The sequence below is a fragment of the Glycine max genome, chromosome 12, assembly GCF_000004515.6.
Source record: "Glycine max cultivar Williams 82 chromosome 12, Glycine_max_v4.0, whole genome shotgun sequence".
NCBI classification, from domain to species: domain Eukaryota; kingdom Viridiplantae; phylum Streptophyta; class Magnoliopsida; order Fabales; family Fabaceae; genus Glycine; species Glycine max.
In genome coordinates, this window is record NC_038248.2 from 40,743,032 (window position 1) to 40,765,083 (window position 22,052).

The window sequence follows — 22,052 nt, forward strand, 5'->3', positions numbered from 1 at the left end:
GTGTTAAATTCTAAGGTCACATCAAACATGAGCAATTTGTACAATCAATGAACTGTTTGTTGTGTGCATTGAGTTGTGAGCTATGAACTGTACAATCACACGACTGTAAGATCCTTTAAGGACGACAAGTTAATGCGCGATGAGTATTGTGATATAATTCACTGTGGGAACCCGACGAGTTGAATCACTTTGAGGCGCAACGAGTTAAAATTATTTTGAGAATAATTGAGGAGTTGTGTGTTTTGTATAGTTCCTAGATAGAGTCTGCGTATTAAAATGTTTTTTGAGTTGGACCTAAATTAGGAGGGAGAGGTCCTCACGAACTCTTTGGAGTCTAGGCCTTGGGGGTAAATACACTCAGTTTAAGTACTACTTTAAGCATGTGTCGATCCCACACGATTGGAGCATTCTTGCAAAACAATGTGTGGTATGTCTTGTCATGTACTATTAGGCGTACGACGAGGTTTTTCACTAACATGGTACCACATTGCATATAAGATTGAATTTTAGTGTATTTGTTGTGTAACGCTTGTGTAATGATCATTGTGACTTGTTATGTGATGGTGGGTAATGAATTCTATAAGTGTGAGATGTTGTAATGTACTTAAGATGTGTTATTTTGAATACATGATTAATATGAAGGTGTGAAATGTGATATTGTGATTAAATCTTTGGGACAAGTGATGTTACGCAATGAGTGGTAAAATGATGCAAAGTGTGTTAAGTTGAGCTTGTTATACTTATATTATATATGCGTGTCTTCGTTTATCTCTATCTTTTTAGGAATGTGATAACTCACTCCCTGTGTGTTGTTTGTGTTTTGATCTTATGATGATCTAAAATCTTGTGTTCATGGGAGTAAATGATTAGGTGAATGACTTTAAAGAATCTTGTGCTAGAGGACGTTATGACATAATGCTCTAATAGGATGTGACATTGAGACATGGATTTTTATATCAATTGCATAATGTTCTGGACATATTATTTTACTTTATTTCATTCCGCTGCTTAACTTGAGTTCTTTTGTAAACTTGGACAACCTTGTTTTGAGCCGAAAATGTTTTTAATAAGTTTTATTTGATAACAGTGAAACAAATGTAACCCTTATATCCACGTGAATTTGTTTATGTGATTTGAATAAAATTGATTTAATTAAATTTCACATTTTTATATATTTTTCTTATTTATATGTATGTCGAGATAGAGAGTGTCACAGATTGTTTCAAAATCATAGTAGAATCAATTTTGATGGGAAAAAAATCATGGTAAGGTGTGTTTGGATGAACATTGACAAAATTGAATTTGAATGAAATTAATTTCTGCAAAGTTGATTTTGGTTAAATTGATTTTGAAGTGGTGCAATTTTATGTTTGGATATTTTTGTTATAAAATCAAGTTGGGAGTAAAATTCAATACAAAATTTTGGACCCAATGCAAAAGCTACTCAAAATTGCTTTAACACAGAATCAATTCTAAATTCTTCTCTAATGTGTAACTAAACATGTGAAAATATATTCAAAATCAATTTATCAATGTAAAACCAAACATGCACATAGAGTTGAAGCAAGTTGCATGTAGTAATTTTTACTTCTACCAAAATTAATTCTACTAGAATTTTGACTAATTTACCATCACTTCAATACTCTCATGCATATGTTTATTATTTATTTATTGATTTAAAATATAATTAAATCTATCAAAATAAAAAATTATAGTTAAAAATTCTACTATATTTTTTAATACATTTTATCTAATTTACCTTTGTACTAATACAATACCGTTAGTGTGATAAATCATTAAAATAGTGTATATAATATTGGCTTAATTTTAATTATATATAAATAAAAATAATTATAAAAAAATGTATATAAATATTAAAATTCATTTTGGTCATTTTACTCTCAAAATTTAATTTTGATTGAAATTATTTGAACAATATTCTCTTTAAAAAAATCATTTCACTATTAGAAAAATAACATTTTACATCGGTGGTAAACGTCTTTCAAAGACGGTGGATGTAACATCCCAATTTTTCTTAAATAAATTTAAAAAGCTTTTTAGTAATAAATAAATAAATATAGAGCAAATAATAGGCTGAGTACCCTAGATATAAATAGTTATGTTAAGTCAGCTGCCTCCTTTTGGCCTCATTTTTGTTTTTTCCCTTCTCTCAAAACCCTTTCTTTTTCCCGCAGCCCACCAAACCAGTCTCAGAAAAACAACGATCTCGAACCCGTTCACCGTTGGATCGTTGTGAAATTTGAGTATCATGTTCGCAACAAAATTCCGAGCATTATCACCGTTGGGAATTTCGATATCATGTCTGGACTGAGAGAAAAACCCTTCGCATTGTAGCCTTTTTCTTTCCCGTAGAAACCCAGAGCTGTCTTGGTAAAACTACGATCCCGATTTTGTTAACTGTTGGATTATTGTGAAATTTTGATATGTTGTTCGAAATTCAATTCCGCACGCTTCCACCGTTGGGATTTGCGAGATAATATTTGTAGAGGGAGAAAAAGGAATCATATGAAGACAGTACAAGTGGAGGTTTCAATCTCTTCTCCGTCTCTCTGACGTTTGGGAATTCTATCGGAGCAGTCGGATGAATAATTGAAAGAATTTCCGGGAACCGCTAGAGATGTTGCTATCGCTGGCTGAAGACACGTGAGCCCGCTTAGAGGTAAGGAATGAGTTATTCACAGTTGGGGATTAGTGAGAACATGTGTAAGGATCCTTAGAGGATTAAATTGGGATTTTATTTTGGGATGTTTGTTAAATTGCAATTTTTCCTTTATGATTATAAATAAAATATTGATGTCCTGATTAAAATTGCTTGATAAATTGTGCTCTTGATATTTGTATATTTGGACCTATGATTTGGATATAATTGTGTAATATTATTTGAGGGGTTTTAGTCCTCATGTTGTGATAGTCTTTTATATAAATTGTTATATTGAGGATATGAAATGATAATTCAAATTGTGAGTATGTGATGAATTGTAGAATAACATGTTGCTTTGAGATTATAATATTGTTATTGAGATTGAGTATAAGTGTAAAGTTGAACATGTGTTAATTTGTGAGATACGTGTAAACATGTGATGGTGGATTGTGACACTATGAGATGTGAAATTGTGAATGAGTTCTAGTTGTGGATAAGTGTGTAGTTAACACTTGATGTGAAATTACTTGTGTTGTAAGCTATGAATTGTACAATACCCGACCAGCGTTATCTTGAGAAAAGCGTTGATGCGCAGTGTTAAAGAGAAAATGTAGGTTTCCTATTTAAGAACCAGTGTTAAATCGTAGCGCAATTGTGTTGAACGTGTTTAAAACACGAGTGTAAGGTCGTGGGTATTATATAATTCATGAGCAGTGTCTGCATGTAAAAAAAATTATTTTAGGGGTTGGACCTGAATCAGGAGGGAGAGGCCCTGACGGACTCTTCGGAGTGTAGGCCTTGGGGGTCACCGGGTTTGAGTGCTCCTTTAAGCCTATGCTGATCTCATATGGTTGGAGCATTCTCGCAAAACATCGTGACCCTGACTGGTCTCCCTATGATCTTACTTAGTGAGAGTGACCTGACAAACCCATTGTGTGGTGTGTCTTGTTATGTACTCCTAAGCGCCCCAGGGTGGTTTTTCACTGACATGGTACCACATTGCATATAGAATTGAGTCTTAGCATAACTATTGCATATGCTTGCTAATTGATGTGTTATTATATCTTGATCGAAGTGTGTGATTCTTGTGTAATGTGATTGATAATTGAAAAGTGAATTTTGAATGACGAAGTGGTGAAGTTACGTGAGCTATGTTTAAGCAAGTGGTATCTCATTTATATAATATGTATATTTAATTGTCTTGTTTCTCTATTAGCTAGGAATGTGATAACTCACTCCCTGTGTGTTGTTGTGTTTGGATCCTGTGATGATCTTGAACTTGTGTTCGGGGGAGCAGATGAATAGGTGGATGACTATGAAGAACCTCATGCTAGAGGACACGGGAACACCACGCTCTGATAGGATGTGACATTAGGATATAGGTTCTATATTAATTGTATGAGACTTATATGACTTTCTTTGAGTCGAGATGACTTTATTATTTATTTGGACAAGTTTGAATATGATGTAGAAGAAAGTGAATGTGAGCCTTTTACCCATTTGAAAAGCTTGTATTAAAAAATGTTTTAAAAATACTTTTAATTAATATTTGAATTTTTATTCCTTTATTAATATATATGTGAGGGGTAGAGGGTGTCACAGTGGACGCGCGTCTTTGAAATTAATGACGTTGTAGAGGGTGGATCTTTCTACGACGATCGTAAAAGGATCGTCTTAGAAACGCGTGATAAACGAAGTTGTGCTTACGACAATCAATGTAGAAAGCACTCTACATCGGTGTTGTCGTAAGCATGACTTCGTTTATCACGTGTTCTACGATGACGGTTATGTTACAATCGATGTGGAAAGCTTTACTTTCTACGACGTTGTTGGCGTAAGCACGACTTCGTTTATCATATGTTCTACAACGACGGTTACTCTACGACCGATGTTGAAAGCTTTATTTTCTAGTGCTGATGCAAGCAACAACTTAGAAATAGCGTATTCCTACGTCGGTGCCTACGTCAGCACTGACGTACAAAGTTTAATATTAATTTATTTATATTAATTTAATTTATCAATTTATTTATATATAAATTTATATTTTAAAATAATTATTTGTAAATAATTATCAATAAGTATTTAATTAGATTAATAATTAATAATAACCATAATATAAGTTGAAAATTTAAAAATTTTTTTACTATATAATTTTTTTACTATATATTATGGTTTTATTTAATTTAATATTATATAATTAACCAACATAATGATAAATAATGATTATCAATAAAGATAATTATTAATAAGTATTTTAAATGTAACTTAATTATAAAATTAATTAAAAATATGATAAGTACATATAATTAAAAAATTAATTGAAAATATGATAAGTACATATTATTAATAAGTATTTTAAATGTAACTTAATTAGAAAATTAATTCAAAATATGATAAGTACATATAATTTGTTTAAAAATTAATTCAAAATATGATAAGTACATATAATTAGAAAATTAATTGACAATTTGATAAGTACATATTATTAATAAGTATTTTAAATGTTACTTAATTAGAAAATTAATTCAAAAATATGATAAGTACATATAATTCGAAATTAATTCATAGTTATATAATATGAAATAAACTAAAACCATAATCATAGCTGAAAAATTAAAAATTATTATTGTCAACTAATTATGATAAGTACATATAATTTTTTTACTATATATTATGGTTTTAGTTAATTTAATATTATATAATTAAGCATCATAAGGATAAATAATGATTATGTATAATTATTTAAAAACTAACTTAAATAGATTAATAATTAACAATGACATGATATTCGTGATTTTAGGTGGTGTAGTGAGGGTGACACTCATCCCATGGAATCGGCAACATGGAGTAACCCTCTCCCCCTTTCCACACTCACTTCCCCTTCCCATTTACGCCACCCCTCGCCCTACAAATTTTCAACTCTCCACGCTTTCCCACTCTCTTCCCTTTCTTCTTCTTTTTCTTTCCACCCTTTTCCCCTTCACCTCACACCCTCCCTTTCCCCTTTCTCTCCAAAACCCATTTCTTTCAACCCTCTTCGCCCTCTCCCTCGCACCATGCACGCCACGCGCATCCAAGACGCCGTTGGAGGGGCACTGGCCCTCGTCCAATCGTCTCCCGCCACGTGGCAGTCTGCGCTTCTCAGCAACGCGCTTATATTCCTCTTGGGGTCTCCGATTTTGGTCTCTGGTTTGTCTCTCTCCGGGATCGGTGCTGCGTTTCTGCTTGGGACGCTCACTTGGCGCGCTTTTGGGCCCTCTGGGTTCTTCCTCGTTGCCACCTACTTTGTTATTGTGAGCTTATTTTTCTTTCTTACTGAACTTGTTTTGAAAGGCGTGGTTTTTTTTTTTAGTGTGAAGTTGGGCTTTTTGGGGAGTGGTGTGGAATTTGGGAATGGGTGTGCGGGTTTGGTTGAATTTTGATTCTGGGGTGGGGAATTTGTGGACTTTGGAAGTGACGAATGTTGAGATCAAATTTGGCTATTAGTTGAAAGTGGTGTTTTTTTTAGTGCAAAGTTGGGTTTTTTTGGGGAAGGGTGTGGATTTCTGATTCTGGGGTGGGGAATTTGTGGTCATTGAAAGTGACGGATGTTGAGATCAAATTTGGTTATTCGTTGAGTTGTGAAAATGTGTGTGGGGATTTTCCTTGTTTTTGTTTCTGTGGTTGAGAACTTGTGTTGTTTGAAAGTGGCAACTGTGGAGATCAAATTTAGTTGTTCATTGAGTTCTGAAAATGGGTGTGGGAGATCACATTCTCTGTTTCACTTAATTTGAAGAGATTAATTTTGAGGGAAAAAATGGTTTTGCTTGGAATTATGTGCAATTCTTAAAATGGATGTGCAGATTTTTCCAGATTTTGTTTATGGGGAAAGTGATAAATTTTGAGAGAAGGACTGATTGTTCATGGAGTTCTATGCAATTCTGAAAATGGGTGTGAGGATTTTCCTTGCTTTTGCTTCTGGGTTTGAGGCTGTGTTCTTTGGATTTGATTTGTTTGGGGTTTGTTAGGGTACAGCTGCTACAAAGGTCAAAATGGCACAGAAAGTGGCTCAGGGGGTTGCTGAGAAAAGAAGAGGAAGAAGGGGTCCGGGCAGTGTTATTGGATCCAGTGCTGCTGGTTGCATTTGTGCTTTCCTCACAATTTTTGGTGTTGGGGGAGAGGCATTTTCTCGGCTATGGAGACTTGGGTTTGTTGCCAGTTTCTGTACCAAGTTGAGTGACACTGTCTCAAGTGAGATCGGGAAGGCATATGGAAAAACAACGTGAGTGGTGAATTCAGGTGTGAATATTGGTTGTGTTATGTTGTTGTCAACATCTGTTTATGAAGCATTCATGGTTTTTTACTTGTTAGCTTTTCTAGAAACCCCAAGGTTTTAAATTTGCAGTTGCGGTTTTGTTGTGATCTTTGATGTTGTGGAAAAATGTGGACAAATGCAGTTGATACGGCCACAATTGTAGTCATGACATGATCACAGAGACCCCAGAAACCATGACATTGCAGTTGAAATCGCAAACTGTTAAATAAAACCTTGGAACCCCATCCCTTGACTCCCTAATATTAGTTCTGTGCCATGAACTGATGGAAGCCCTCCAAGAAATCATAATTCTGTGTTGACACAGACATTTTTTGAGCTATTCTGTAATTTTGGTTGATAATTTTTCCAACTGGAAACTTAGGGATACCCCTCCATTTGTGGCTGTACATGGATTAGGCAGGCAATATCTATTGCCTTGTGAATTCAAAGCATTACATAACCTTGTATAATATGTTTGCTTGTTGTACATTTTACTTGATTGCCAATATTATTTTTAGTCTGAATTTATTATAGTTGTTTCTCGTTATTCCTGGCAACTTGAGATCTATGTTCTTCTAAAAGATGCATATATTTCACTTTATGTGTTTTTTCAACATTTCAGTTCTAAAATCCCTCTGGCTGTCTGGCATAATATCCAGGTACCTAGTTACAACTTTCAAGATAGTCCCAAGAGGCACAGAAGGGGCTGTTAGTGTTGAAGGAACATTGGCAGGAATTTTAGCATCCATAGTTCTTGCACTTGTCAGTTTTCTCATGGGTGAGGTACTTCACTTATTCCTGACTCTGTATACAAGTATGCATATTTTGAATACATATTATTTTCTCTTGCAGTTTCCTAGGAGAGCTTTTGAAAGAAAAGAAAAATGACCATTTCCTAAAAAATAATCCCTATCAGATATGCTAGTTTAGATATAATTCTACAATTAAGTAATGCTATAAGGAAAAACCAATATGCTTCAAGGCTTATTATAATCGTTCTGTTTCTGTTTCAGACGTCATAATGACCATTCCCATTCCCATTCCCACAAACAGATTTTAAATATGAACAAAACATTAAGTTCATCCCTTGAAATTAAATAGTAAAATCAATTGAATGATCTGTGCTCGAATACTCTAAGTTGTGGGAAGTGGTTAGTTTGTGATCCAGAGATAAGTTAGTTAGTCGTTTATTTCTCAGAAATGCTGGCGTTAGAGATGGAGGTGGATTGGTTTCAGTCCCAAATGCTGTTAGCAGTGGCTGCCTATTTTTGGAAAGTGCATAGTCCCTAGCTTTGCTGTTTTTTTTCTATGCAGCATTTCTGTAAGAATGTACAGGGAGAGTAATTGTTGGTGCTTCTAATAAATTAATTTTGAATTGTGCTCTTATAATTTTCTTCAAGATAGACAGTAGACTCTTCATCTCCTCTCCTCAAGGTTCTTTGGCTTGTAAAACCTACAATATAATTGCTTTTGGCATTTAGGAAGCTACATTTGGGGTCCGACCTGTTAGTAAATTGGTTATGAAATAATAAAATACTCTTTCAGCATAGGGTTAAGTGTTAACTTGGTCAGTTGTGGTGGAGTTGGGATTGGGGTGAGTTTGACTTTTCAGGATCAGTTGTGTTGGAGTTAGGGTTTTGTATGAGATTAAGTGCTAACTTTTACAAGGCTAATAGTGGTCACATTAGGGCTTTTTTTTGGAAGGGGGGGTGGGGGGTGTACATTTCTATGGTAGTGGCTTTGTGTTTGTATGAGGTTGGTTGTGCACTTATTTGTTGAAAGGACATTTTGAAAACATTTAATCATTACTCATGAGAATTTTTTAGCATTTGACTAATGAGAGAAAGAGAAAAAAGAATTTGGCATGTGTCTGAAGTTGATTCCTCAGCAACCCTTGACTGTTTTAAATATGTCTATGAAATTGGAAAAACAATGCTAGGTGCCAAGGTTTGGTTTCATAGAAAAGAGAATCAAAGGAATTTGGTGTTATGGGAAGGATTGGTAAGAAACAAAGGAGTTCAATAATATTACATTTCCCTGTTTTGGTTTTGAGGTATAGAATATAAATTATTTCTAGAACTATGTGAATGCCTTCTTCCGTTGTGGAGTCAGAACTTTAACATAGGGTTAAAACTAAAAACTGAAATTTAATGCAAGTTATTCAACTAAACATGATGATTCCTACTGATTCAGTGAACTCAGCTTGTCTCCCATTTTTCCAAACTATGCAGGGATTAATAATAGTGGGTCCCATAAAATTCTTAAAAGTCAATGAAGAAATATCCCTATGCATTTAGTTTTGTTTTTTTTATAGCATTCCCTCTTTTTTGGATTATGAAACTTATCAAGGGATGGCACCCTTCCCCAACTTCATTTCCTTCCTCTTCCAGTTAAATCACCTCAACTGCAATGTCAGTGAACAATAATCCTTACACATGTAGCTACTACTTTATGGTCAGTTGCTCAAGAGTTTATGAACTTAAATTTGTGCAATTGTGCTTCTGACTTGCTTTTTATTTTTATTATTGAACAGGTTGGTTCACATGAAGCAATTATATGTGTACTAGCTGCTCAGATTGCTAATCTTGGCGAGAGCATAATTGGTGCTGCACTTCAAGAGAAGGAAGGATTTAAATGGGTAGGTTTATAAAAGCAGTGTGATACCTCGTTCTTAAATGCCAATTTGCCTATTAGATAAAATATTGGTCCAAATTCTAAATAATTTTGAGACGTGTGGAAAATTCAAACTGAATACTTGAGCTTGGCTAGTATGTATACACATACATGATACCGATCTACATGAGTTACTATGGATTAGTAATGCTCAAAGCTGGATTTCATTTTTACGCTGGGATTTTGTTCACCAGCTTAATATGTATATATGGTAGCAAGTATGTAGATGTACTTTTCCACTAGTTATTTATGGTTACTTCACTGTTTTCTGCAGCTTAACAATGATGCAGTCAATGTCATCAACATATCAATGGGCAGTATCATAGCAATCTTCATGCAGCAAGCACTCCAGATCTGTGGTTCCTAAACTTGATGCCAAGGTTTTCACGGAGCTCAATCATATTAACGTAGTGACCATCTTCATAAGTGCTTATCTAGAACACGGGTTTGAGCAATGGAGCAGTGCAGATAAAATGATTATTCATTTATTTGTCCTTGAAAACCGACTCAGATGTTTATACTTATTTAAACATGGATAGAAACCCATTCTTCTGATCGTACTCAAAGCATGTTGGTAGTTACAGAAATTAATAGAAGTGGCAATGGAAACCACAAAACTCAGTAAGCTGTAACCATGATTCAAGTGTCTTGTATGGGAAGCAGTGGTTCTTTCAAAATGTAGATGTGAACTTCCCTTTCCTTGATCCAACTTACTTTTAAGAAATAGAACAGTTTCTCCTAAGCATTTCTGTCTATCATTTTATCCCTTTTATTTTCTGGCTGTTGTGCACTAACAGAAGAGCATCTGAAATGCAGTCTTTGAAAGAATTGTTGAAAAGTTTAGTTACACTTCCATTATTGTATAGTTAATATTCGATATTGATTTTTCTACTTTATCAATAGCCAAGATCAGTGTTGTTAAATAGTGGTCATGGCGGAATTGCATGGCAAATTTGTTGCCAACGACCATAGTCAATATGTGAAGAGGCCCGCCATATGGCACAATGATGTGTTTATATGGTGAAATTTCAACCTTCCGCCATGTTCCACCGCCATTGATAACTGTTAGTTTTTGTTAGGTAGAGATTCGATTCCATTACCCCTACCAAGACAGCAATTTAAGAGTTGGAGTAAGAATTTTTTTTCTTGATTTTTTAGAAGACAAAACTAAGATACGTATAAGTACTTTTGATGTTATTATTTTAGGTTTAAGTATCTTTAGTTTCTATATGTTTGTATTTTTTAAATTTTGATTTTTGTAATTTTTTATTTATTTTTAGTTTAAGTGAATTTGTGTTTTTTTCAAGATATTTTATTTATTTTTAATATTTATGCTTTTTTAATTTTGATCCTTGTAAGTCTGAACTTATAAGAATTATAAATGAAAAAATTAAAATTTTAATGAAACTAAAACTATAAAAAAATACAAACTTTTAAAGATTAAAAATAAACAAAAACACTTACAAGAATTAAAATTAAAAAAATGACAATTTATAGGAATTAAAACCTATCAATCGACAAATCAAACATACACTTACAAAGGTTGGAATTAGTAAAACTGTTTTGATCAAAAGTGTAACAGCAGGAATTAACCTTATGATTTTTTCATAGAAAGAAAAATTCCTTCTATTTGTATTATTCTTTTATAGAAAGAAAAAATGGTATGTTGCTGCCATTTTTTAAAAGATTCAAGATTCTCGAAGTAATGTATAAACCCAATGATTCAAAGAAAAGCTAAAAGATCATGGAACAAGTAAATACCATTTTCAAATTGTCTCATCAATTCTATTATCAAAAATTATATAAAAAAAAATTATAAAGAAACGAAACAAGAAAGGGGAGTAATCACAATCTCATTATCAGTAGATGTTCATAATATATAATTCTCCCTGTTTGCTATTCTCAAGAGTCAAGAGACAAATTGCAGGCCAGTGCTTCCCGCACCCCAAATTTTGCTAACTACACCTCCTTTAACTTATTTTCTTACAGAATCCCAAAACTACCCTGCACGTTCCTTTGAAATAAAATGAAATCTGAAAATTCATAGAGAATAGATGCTTGGAAGTCCTACTACAATCCAATCCCAACAACTTAGGGGAGATTTAGCTATTTATAGCCATGAAAAGATAAAAAAAAAAAAAAACAAAGAAGAATGGAAGGAGATGGAAGCCATGGAAGCTCTTGAGAGAGTTCTTGGTTCCCAAATCGTCTCCAACAAACTTGAACAACCGAATGAAGCTTCACTTGGCGTGTTATCTACTTAAACCAAGCTCAGCATCGCACTTAAGCCTGATAAATTCTCGCTTAAGCGCCATTTGGTATCATTGAAAACTTGGTCTTTGGTACTCTCCTTTACTTAAGCGCTATCTGCATTTGGTCTCTGGAAGTTCCATGGCTTAAGTGCAGATATTGCTTCTTTTCCATCTTCATTCCTTCATGAAAGAATCATCCAAAACTCAACCATTTATCTTCATTATTCCATGTAATCATAATTCTTTTATGTCATATTGTTTTTCTTCAATTTTTACCATTAACTAAGAAAACTAAAGACCTGGTTATTTTAAAGAAAAATTAAGATAATTTCTCACATAATAAAATGTGAAAAAAATTATCATTACATCACTACGTTGATACTTGATAGTTGGGACTAAAACCATTTTTTTATAGGTACTAAAACAGCACAAAAAATTTAAAAGACTTGAACCAAAAATAGGATATTTATAAGGATCATATTGTTATTTAAGCTTTTTATATTTTTAATTATTTTTTGTATTCAAATAAATTTTGCAACTCACGGATATTAAATTTAGTTAAGAATAGTTTTCAATTAATCAACTGTGAATTAATAATTTAATGTTAATTTCTAAATAACTGTGAATAGCTTTCACTAAGTTTAGTTAAGCTCATTTCGTATTTTTTTGGGTACAATTTTTCATTTCTAATTTATTATTATTATTGTATAGTAGATATATTCTTCTAGAATGAAAATCATTTAAATCGAATCTAGTTAAGGGGGTTATATATATATTTTTTCGCAGCAATCATAAAAGTGGTATCCGTACAAAAGGTTACATTCCTTAGGCTAAGATCTCTATAATAAAATTTAGCCACGGATTTTGAAGCTCCATTATCTGAGTGAAAGTAGAATTTTGGCTCAAGTTGTTAGATATTATTACGTGGCCTTAGTAAGGTCCATCATCATTGGATTTGTCTTTGTGGAAGAATCTTATATATTATTGATTACTCAGCCATGTCCATATATGTCTATGATCAAGATGTATGCACGACACGACCATAAAAAATTATCAAGTTTTATGACCTGCAGCTGCATGTGTTCAAAATGTCACCTTTCGCTTTCCAATTCGGATCTCTCAATATTCCGAATACAAACTGAGTACTGCATGGCAGCTCATTTTTTAATAAATAAATAAAAAAATTCAATATAAAGTAGTAAGTTTGATCTTAATTCTTTGGTTTCTTATTTTATTTTAGTGTTTATAAAGCTTAAAAGTTATCTATATTATTACTTATAATGCCATGTATTTAATATATATATTACATCACATGTTAACTCAAAGTATATTATTAATTAGTAAGTTGAAATAAGTAAATATTTTATGCGCTGACAGTAATTTTTTTTAAGGTTATGTGCTCACAGTATAAAGAATTTTTATATTTATAATGGATAATTATAAATATAAAAATTCTTTATAAATAACTTATTTAAGTAAATATGTGCTCACAGTATTTTGTGTGAAGTACTTAAATATGTGACATGATAGTTCTCATAAAATTAAAATAAATAACTTATTTAAGTAATTATCCATTGTAAATATCCTTAAAAATTATTAAAGTAAATGTTTAATTTAATTTTGTAACTGAAAATGACTTTTGTTTTTTTTTTTATCGGAACGAACCTATTAAGCAAAGTTGCTAATTTAAACAACTTACTTTAAGTAATGCACTATTAAGTCATCTATTCTAATGCATTTTGTTTTTTATTTTTAAATAATATTTCTTAATTTTAAGCAACTCATGGGAATATCCATGCTAGTAATGCTCTAATTGATTAATAATATAAAAAATTTACAACAAATAGAATTAAATTCTAGAATTATCGTTGATGTGATTTAACTAGATGTTTATTATTATTGAGTGTAATTTTTTTTAAAATTAATAAGGACTAAAATTAATAAATATTTTTTAAGATAAAAATAAGGATAAATGATAATTTTGATTCCCATAGAAACCATTGATAATTTAGTCTCTTAAAAAAACCAAAATTTTGATTTAGAAAAAATACAACAATTACGATTATTTGTTAATTTTGGTGAAATAAATTTGTCATTAAATTATACTATTCAAAAATTAAGAGTGTGTTTATTTTGTCATTTCAAATTCAATAACACGAAATCCAACACACTTTCAAAAAAAGATGATGCTTCTAAAAATAAAGGTTGGAACTAGCACATAGCAATCCAAACACACTAATTTAACATAAAATTATATTTTTTATGATTAATTTGATATTAAATTATTTGACATAATATAATTATCATATTTTTTACCTATTTAAAAATTCAATCAGAATTTTTGTTTTTTCAAAACTAAATTATCACTGTTTTATCCCTTGATAATATTATATTAACTAAAGAATATTTGAAATTGTTTTAATAATAAAATGAAAGAATTTTAATAATTGGTAAAGCAATTCAACATGCATCAAATCAGATTCAAGAAAGAATGATTTTGCATGATTAGTCACTTTTTGCTCCACACATGCGGAATATGACTTGTAGACTACAGCTGCTTAGCACAGTATTTGTCTTGGTGTTTCATTCTCAATCACTCGATATACGAATATATAAGAATATGAGGCAAAAAATATTCATTTATGTACGGTTGCAAATATAACTCATACTGTTAAGGATGATTTTGTTCTTCGACATGTAGGGTGTTAGGTATCAGCATTTATCTAAGGAGATTTTTTAGGTGAAATAACGTTATCATATTAATGGCGATGCTCTAATTATTCCCATGAATATCGTTCTAGTAGGTCCTGTAGAGTGTAGACTGAGATTCACCCATTGCACATTCAATTTCAGGTCTTTGATTAGGCCTTTTTCTTCCCCGTATTTCACGTGCATCAAAATACCAAATAGTAATTTTTAAAAAAAGATTAACTAAATTTTTAGTCTCAAATTTTTTGTTTCATTAATCAAAGTTTTTCAATTTTTTCATTAAAGTTTTTAGTTACTAAACTGTTATTTGATCAATTAATTTCCCACAACTTTTTTTTATTATGATTTTATTTTATAACTTTTGAAAAGTTTAAGAACTAAAAACTAGATTTCAAAAACATTTAGAGAATAAGATCTTAGTTAACCCAAAAAGAAAAGTAATAAATAAAGAAATGGACAATTTTTCCACTTGGTCATGGTTATGATTTAAGCTTATTTTTCAAAACAAAATATATTTTTAGACTATACCCTTCTTCTTAAATTTTTTTTATGATTTTGGTCCTTATATTTTTTTTTAACCGTTTTAGTTTCAACAATTAAGTAAATTAAGCGTTGTGTGAGTGTCATATTGATAATTTAGTAACTTGTCACATTATCAAGAGTTTGACGAAACAATTCTATGTAATTTTTTTCATAATCTGCATTCAATTTTAATCCTCCTCAACTAGTGTATGTGTTTTAAACATGAGAGATTAAAAATATTATTTATCAAAAATATTATAAGTTAATGTCTCATTAGACTCTTAATAATATGACAAGTTAAATAATTATTTATTAATATAATTGTTACATCATCATTTAATATTATTATTTGACATAAGATGTTAAAACTATATGCAAAAGAAAAATATAGACTAAAAATAAAAAATAAAATTGTTTAAAACAAAAAGTGGCATTTATGAAAAATTTAGAGACTCAAGTTTTTTTTGCCACTACTGACTCGAGGTCTTAGATCTGGGACTGCTTTGCATTTTTTTTTATTATTTTACATTGTGTTGCACTTTAGTTCATTTATGTAAATGAACTTTTGAAGATTTTTTTCTCTTGCTATAATTCTCAATATCATTGATAGACTGATAGTTAATCTTGAACCTCTGTTATTGACTTTATGACTTAAAACATATAAAATAAAAATTTCAAAATCAACAGTACGTTCAAAATTTCATTTCATTTTCTAAAATTATAAATTAATTGACACTACTTATCATGTTTATGAGAAAATTCATTCCCGTAATAAGTTGTTTAAAATTATCTACCATTGACACCAAAAGTTGTATACAAAATGCCTCAGAATTTTCCATAATTATTTATTGTTATTAAGAAATATATTTGTATTAAAATGAATTAAAATATGTAACACATTTTATCTATCAATGAAGGAAAGTACAGCTTATAAAATAAAAGATTCAAAGATAAAAACATAAGTTCTCCATATTTTCAGTATGTAGTTTATAGGTAAAAATTAGACCAAATTCTTCTTTTGATTAATCTTTTTATTTAATTTATTCAATTTTATTTCTTTATTATTAAAAAATTTAATTTCATCCCTTAATTTTTATAATCATTATAATCAAGACAATTAATATTAGAATATGTGTCAACTTCACATTTTTTGTTGGTTAACACTGTAAATGTCAATTAGACGGAAATGAGAACATTGACTCAATTTTGAAAATTAAAAGATTAAATTAAATTTAATAATAAAGAGACTAAATTAAATAAATTCAATAAAAAAGCGGAGAAAAAATAATGTAGCCCAAAAATTATCAGAATAATTATTTTTTCAAAATAAAGTAATCCAAAAATCAAATTCGTCATGTAGTTGGCCACTTTGGAGACCACCAGACAAACTTGATTTATCTTTCTCACTACCAAGGTGCAATCAGAAATCAAGAGAGGTTTATAATCGAGTGCCTAACAGACAAGGCATCACTTTTCACAAATGACGACTCGTAAGTTCTTATCTAACTTAACCATTAGTCTTTCTCAAATTTTATCAATGGCAAAGAAAAAAATAAAATATAGGTTAAATTATTCCTTTCCTTTCTATAATTTCACGATTCTATTTTATTGGTCCCTATAATTTTTTAAAGTGATTTTTTTTAGTCTATATAGTTTACATTTTAATTCTCTTTTAATCTTTATAATTTTAAAAGTATTTTTTTAGTCTTGTATTTTAATTCTCTTTTAGTCCTTATAATTTGAAAGTAATATTTTTAGTCTCTATACTTTATATTTTAATTCCCTTTTAATCTTTACCATCAAAATATGAATAATATTATTAATTATAATTAACTACAAAAATATTAATAAATAATTCACAACTAATTTATCGTAAGATAATTTGTAATAAAAAAAATAATTGATAATTTATAACTAATTGTTTTTATATTTTTTTTAACAAGGACTAAAAAGTAATTAAAAAATAAATTATATGGACTAAAAATATCACTTTCAAATTATAAAGATTAAAAGAGAATTAAAATACAAATTACAAAAACTAAAAAAAATACTTTTAAATTATAGTAACTAGAAGAAAATTAAAATATAAACTATAGGAACTAAAAAAATCACTTTCAAACTATAAAAACTTGAAAAATAAGAATCATAAAACAATAGGAACCAAATGAATAATTTAACCTAAAATATAATTAAGACCTATACAAATGAATGGTTAATGTATTTTAACTTTTTTTCGTTAACATTTTAATCTTTAAACTTTTGAATAGTTTTTAATCTTTTAAATCTCATTAAATAAATAAAAATAATAAATTAAAATTTTTATTGAGAGATTAAAAATTAAAAACTTTAAAAATTTAAAAACTTTAATCAGTCAAACAAAAGTTAAGATCACAAATTTAATTAATCCAAAAATTTAATCTAGTGTAATCTTGACTTTTAATCAATGGATCAATTTACTTAAAATTATTTGATAAAATAAATATTTATTTTAATAAAATAATCAACTTTCTATTTTTTAATATGATTATTTAAATTACTTATGATTAAAAAAAACATTTTCTATTTATTTTAAAAAATAAATCCTATCTATTTTTTTTAATAAAACAGTTTATAAAAAAACACTTATTTTAAAGTTTTTTTTAATTTAAACAAACTCTCCCAATCTCTCTCAAGAAACTCCATGCCTTTAACCATACCCTTAGTATGTTTGGAAAAAATTATTACAAAATTAATTCTAATTAAAATTGATTTTTATGATTGAATGTTTTTATTCTTTTTCCTGGGAATGTTTTTATTCTAAAAACAAATTAATAGTAAAATTCAACATAAATTTTATTTATCTAATACAAAAACTCTCTAAAATTGTCTCAACTGAAAATTATAAACTCAGAATCAATTTTTTAATGTAAAATCAAGAAATTTTTTAATGTAAAATCAAGCATGTAATTATTAATCTAAGATCATGTTAATTAGTATTTTAATGTAACTTTAAATTATTCAACGTAAAACCAAACACGGCCAAAGGCATGGTAAGAAACAAGTTGTCTTAGAATAAGTAGTTGTGAAGGAGCAAAACTCTTGACACAAACAAACCAATATGAATCAGATCTCTATTATAATCCAATAGATGCATCTACATAGGATCTAGAGAGGAGTTGATAATGTTACAAGACCCAACTTACTAGTAAAAGCCTTCTAAACTCCCATTATTTGTTGCTGCTTTGCTATGCAAATTTCCAATGACATGTAGAGAGTTAGATTACTCCCTAGAAGGCTGAGACAGCCAAGAATAGAAATATGTAACTAATGAAATGACACTTCACTGCAACATGAGAGAACTTAGAATCATAACAGAAATAAAAGAAATCAATGCCTCAAGTTATTAGCAAAGAGTAAACAAATTAAAGCTGCCTCCGGCGTCTCAAAAAAATACTAATCTGAGATTGTTGCAGGTGAGAGAAGCTTATGTCAGGAACAAACAGAACACTATCAGATGAACCATACAGATTAGTATGGTCTTTTGGCCAGCATAACCCAGAAGAAGTAGGTGGGGAAGGGATCTGCGGGACTGTCCACGACGAATCTGGAACGCGTTCCAAATAGTCATCCTCCTCCTCCATTTCCTCTTCACCAGATCTTAAAACAGGAGAATCAGAATCCCCAAGCTTACCACCGTCAGCCTGCACAGACTCATCAGGAAAGGAAGGGTGAAAAAAAAAGTTACAGAACCATACAACCATACAGACAAGACATCTATGGTATTTTGCCTAACTATCTGTACATGGTAAGCACACAAATACACAATAAATGTGAAAATAATCAATTGAATGAGAATAGTCACAAAGGAAAAAAAAAAGTCATTAATCAATTTCCTATTCTATTTGATTCTCTTGATTTTCTCAAAATACGAATATAGATATAATTCAAATCTTTGTTTGATTGAAGTAATTTGAATGTCGAAAATTTGTCTTACATGTGTCTATCAGTAAATTATGCACAATAATTCCAATCCACATTCTCATCCAAATAATATCATGTTTTTAAGCACTCAAATGCAAGAGGACTAGGGTATCTAGATTATGGATCACCATTGAGGATGATCATTCCCGGCTCATCATCATTAAGATTATAATTTTTTATCTTCACGATTGGCAATATTTAATTCAGAAAGCAATTAGTTTCAGGTGAAAGCCAACTGAGTATTGCACTTCTAAAAGGTCAAGTTTTCCAAATTTAAAACGGGCTTACAAATAAGGGAAAGAATGAAACCAAGCACAAGCACTTCAACCAACCAATCTGTCAGATTCCACTGTTTGAAGTCTACTCACACCTTTTCTGACCACAAATATTCAACATATTTATAAAACTTATACTACATTGGCCAGTTGTTTAGTCATGTGACCATGTTAACAGGGCATATTCCCTCAGAAGACCGGATCAGCCCCATCCCTGTCCTTTTACTCCCTGCACGCGCGCGCGTGTGTTAGTGTGTCTGAAGGGGCACTAGTATACACAATCTATGACAAAAGATGAATCTGAACTCTGCAATACTAACCCAGTCAAAAAAACAAAGCATTAAATGATAGAAACTCTACAAAACCAATGATCAGGGGATACTAGGCTAAGAGGGTATATTTCAACAACTATGAACATACCCTTGATGATCCTTCCATGTAATCATAATTCTGACTGAACTCGTTTAAGCCAATAAATTCATCAATAGTCCACTGTGAGATATTTCCAGCTGTGGAACCACCACCAAAGGACACCTTGGCTGATGGAAACTCCCCAACTCCTCCAACTTCAGCGGGTAACACTTCATTATAATTTGATGGCTGGGGCGCTGTGGAAACCTTTCTAGAGACAGAAGAATCTGAAACTTTCTCCCCAGAATCTGACTTCAAAGAAGTTGAGGAAGCACCAGGGTCTGTAGCTTCAAGGCCTACTCTTACACCAGTTAGAAGAAACCTCTGATGACCAGAGACATAAGCATTTGCAGTGTGTATTGCCACATCACATTTTCTGCAGAGCAGAGCCCGATCTTCTAGACAGAAAAAATAGCCTAATGCTTCCTGTAAAGAGTAGTAGACTCAACCATCATCACGAGCTGATCCAAAATGACAAGCAGTTTAAATTGAACCAGGACAAGTAATAAAATAAGAATATGATAAAATGCTGACAATGGTTTCAATAACAAAGATATTTCAAACTTCATCTATAAGTCAGATTTCCTATAACAATAAAGCACAAAATGAGAGCAGAACATTTTCAAACCAAATAGACCTTTATGACCAATAAATACAAGGAATGCTCTTTCTATAACAATAAAAACAGAATTTAGTATAAACCCTCAAAATGTAAAATATCAATAAAAAAAAGGAACTTATTTTTTAGATCATTTTCATTAAGACTTAAGTTATATTCAATGAAAATGTTGTCCAATGAAATTAGCACTTGTTTGGTGGTCAAAATAGGCTAAGGATGGACAAGATAAGAGAACAGGATAAGAATAGAAAAAGATATAGACAGGAAAAGCTCTTATCCAATCATGTGTTTGACGCACAATAGATAATCTAGTGGATAGTAATATAATTTTTATGTAAATGACAAAATTATTCTTATGAGAAGTAATGGTAGTGGTGGCAACAATGACAAGAGTGGCAAAAATGGTGGCTGTGGCAACATTGATCGGCAATGGTGGTGATGAGGGTAGTGACAATGACAAGACTGATTGCAGTAACAATGGTGGGGTTGGTGGTGGGGCCAACGGTGATCATTGTTATGGTGGAGACAGCAGTTGTCATGTTTGTTATAGTTGTAGTAGTGGTGACAGTAGTAAGGGTGCTCACAGCCTACATAATTGGTGGTGGTGGTAGTGATTGAAGTGGCAACAATAGTTGTGGCAGCAGTAGTTTTAGCGATGGTGTAACAAAGAGTTGTCCCATGTGAGGTGGGGTGAAAGGGGGAAATTTTCTTTATCCTATCTGATTTATTCCTAAACCAACTCCTTTTTACGAATTAGGAAAACTTTTAAGCTCATGAATAGGATATAATATGCAAACAACTTAAGCTTATCCTATTCAAACAACTCACCAAACAATACATAAAATAAGATATGATAACAGTATCTAATACAGTCATTTGATAACACCCAACACCCTTTCCAAAGAACAGAAAATCTCCAATCAACACAACCCCACCAAACAACAAAAAAAGTAAAAACCACAAAAGCAACACACCTGACAAATGTCACATTTAGGCATATGAGAGGAAGAGGTAGAAAGAGGCACTCTCTGGTGCTTGCTGGCAAGCTTGTTAGCCGCATGAACCTTCTCATCACACTCCCAACACAGCCCAGCCTCATCAGCACAACAAAGAACCTTGGCCTCCGCAGCCTCACACACGTTACACTGAATCTTCATCCTCTCTACCCCAACCAAACCGAATTCCGGGTTCCACCCTCCCACACAAAAAATTCCCTCCTTTCCCTCAAAAAACACTTCCTTTTCCAAAAGGGTGTCTAAATCTACTGTCTACTCTGCATAAAACAATCAAATTAAGGCAAAACAAAGTTAAAATTTTAACACTTTTGGAGAAAGAAAAAAAGAAGAAGATAAAACCCACTTGGAATTGAGAGAGGGAAAAGAAAGAGAAGAAGAGGTTTGGGGCACCACGAAGCAGAGGAGCAGGGTTTAAGAAGTGGCGGAGAAGAGAAAGAAGAAAAAAATGAAGGATATTTTTTGCGGCCACGAGGTTCATGTACACGTGGCAGCAAACGGGTAGTGTCGTGGCAGAGGAGACCGCCTGTGCTGGATTCAGTAATGCTACTGTAAGAAATCAAAATCTTAAAAAGAACAAAAATCTAGGATTTATATATATATATATATATATACATTCCCAAAGGTGAAATTTTTGGCTGAAATTTTTTGGATATAGTTTT

The 22,052-nt window shown here is 31.3% G+C and overlaps 2 protein-coding genes across 5 annotated transcripts; one reads left to right on the top strand and one right to left on the bottom strand.

The window, feature by feature from the left end:
* The first annotated feature begins 5,443 nt into the window (after positions 1-5,443).
* Positions 5,444-10,371, top strand: LOC100818598 (protein VTE6, chloroplastic). 2 transcript variants are annotated; one of them, XM_003540461.5, is made up of 5 exons: positions 5,444-5,955; positions 6,670-6,923; positions 7,616-7,739; positions 9,490-9,594; positions 9,904-10,371. In XM_003540461.5, the coding sequence occupies exons 1-5, from the start codon at positions 5,491-5,493 to the stop codon at positions 9,994-9,996; spliced, it is 1,041 nt and encodes a 346-aa protein (XP_003540509.2). In that variant the 5' UTR covers positions 5,444-5,490; the 3' UTR covers positions 9,997-10,371. The 2 variants fall into 2 exon arrangements, 1 of the variants encoding a protein (XP_003540509.2); XR_001383985.3 differs by having other exon boundaries at positions 5,463-5,955; positions 7,616-7,734; positions 9,904-9,921.
* Positions 10,372-18,190: 7,819 nt separating this feature from the next.
* LOC100819131 (B-box zinc finger protein 22) lies at positions 18,191-21,963 on the bottom strand. Of its 3 annotated transcripts, none has more exons than XM_003540462.5 (4): positions 21,737-21,963; positions 21,352-21,645; positions 19,768-20,184; positions 18,191-18,792 (listed from the first exon to the last, which is right to left on the bottom strand). In XM_003540462.5, the coding sequence occupies exons 1-4, from the start codon at positions 21,869-21,871 to the stop codon at positions 18,514-18,516; spliced, it is 1,125 nt and encodes a 374-aa protein (XP_003540510.1). In that variant the 5' UTR covers positions 21,872-21,963; the 3' UTR covers positions 18,191-18,513. The 3 variants fall into 3 exon arrangements, with proteins under 3 accessions (XP_003540510.1, XP_014620592.1, XP_006592945.1); XM_014765106.3 differs by having other exon boundaries at positions 18,191-19,654; XM_006592882.3 differs by having other exon boundaries at positions 21,352-21,650; positions 21,737-21,879.
* Positions 21,964-22,052: the final 89 nt, after the last annotated feature.

Bases quoted from the DNA above. Each gene is read 5' to 3' on its own strand.
- LOC100819131 (XM_003540462.5), bottom strand. From the start codon at position 21,871: ATGAACCTCGTGGCCGCAAAAAATATCCTTCATTTTTTTCTTCTTTCT. The intron at 21,646-21,736 runs GTGGGTTTTATC...TATGCAGAGTAG, and splicing joins TTTCCCTCTCTCAATTCCAA to ACAGTAGATTTAGACACCCT. The intron at 18,793-19,767 runs GTATGTTCATAG...GAGTCTGTGCAG, and splicing joins ACATGGAAGGATCATCAAGG to GCTGACGGTGGTAAGCTTGG.
- LOC100818598 (XM_003540461.5), top strand. From the start codon at position 5,491: ATGGAATCGGCAACATGGAGTAACCCTCTCCCCCTTTCCACACTCACT. The intron at 5,956-6,669 runs GTGAGCTTATTT...GGGGTTTGTTAG, and splicing joins TTGCCACCTACTTTGTTATT to GGTACAGCTGCTACAAAGGT. The intron at 7,740-9,489 runs GTACTTCACTTA...ATTATTGAACAG, and splicing joins TCAGTTTTCTCATGGGTGAG to GTTGGTTCACATGAAGCAAT.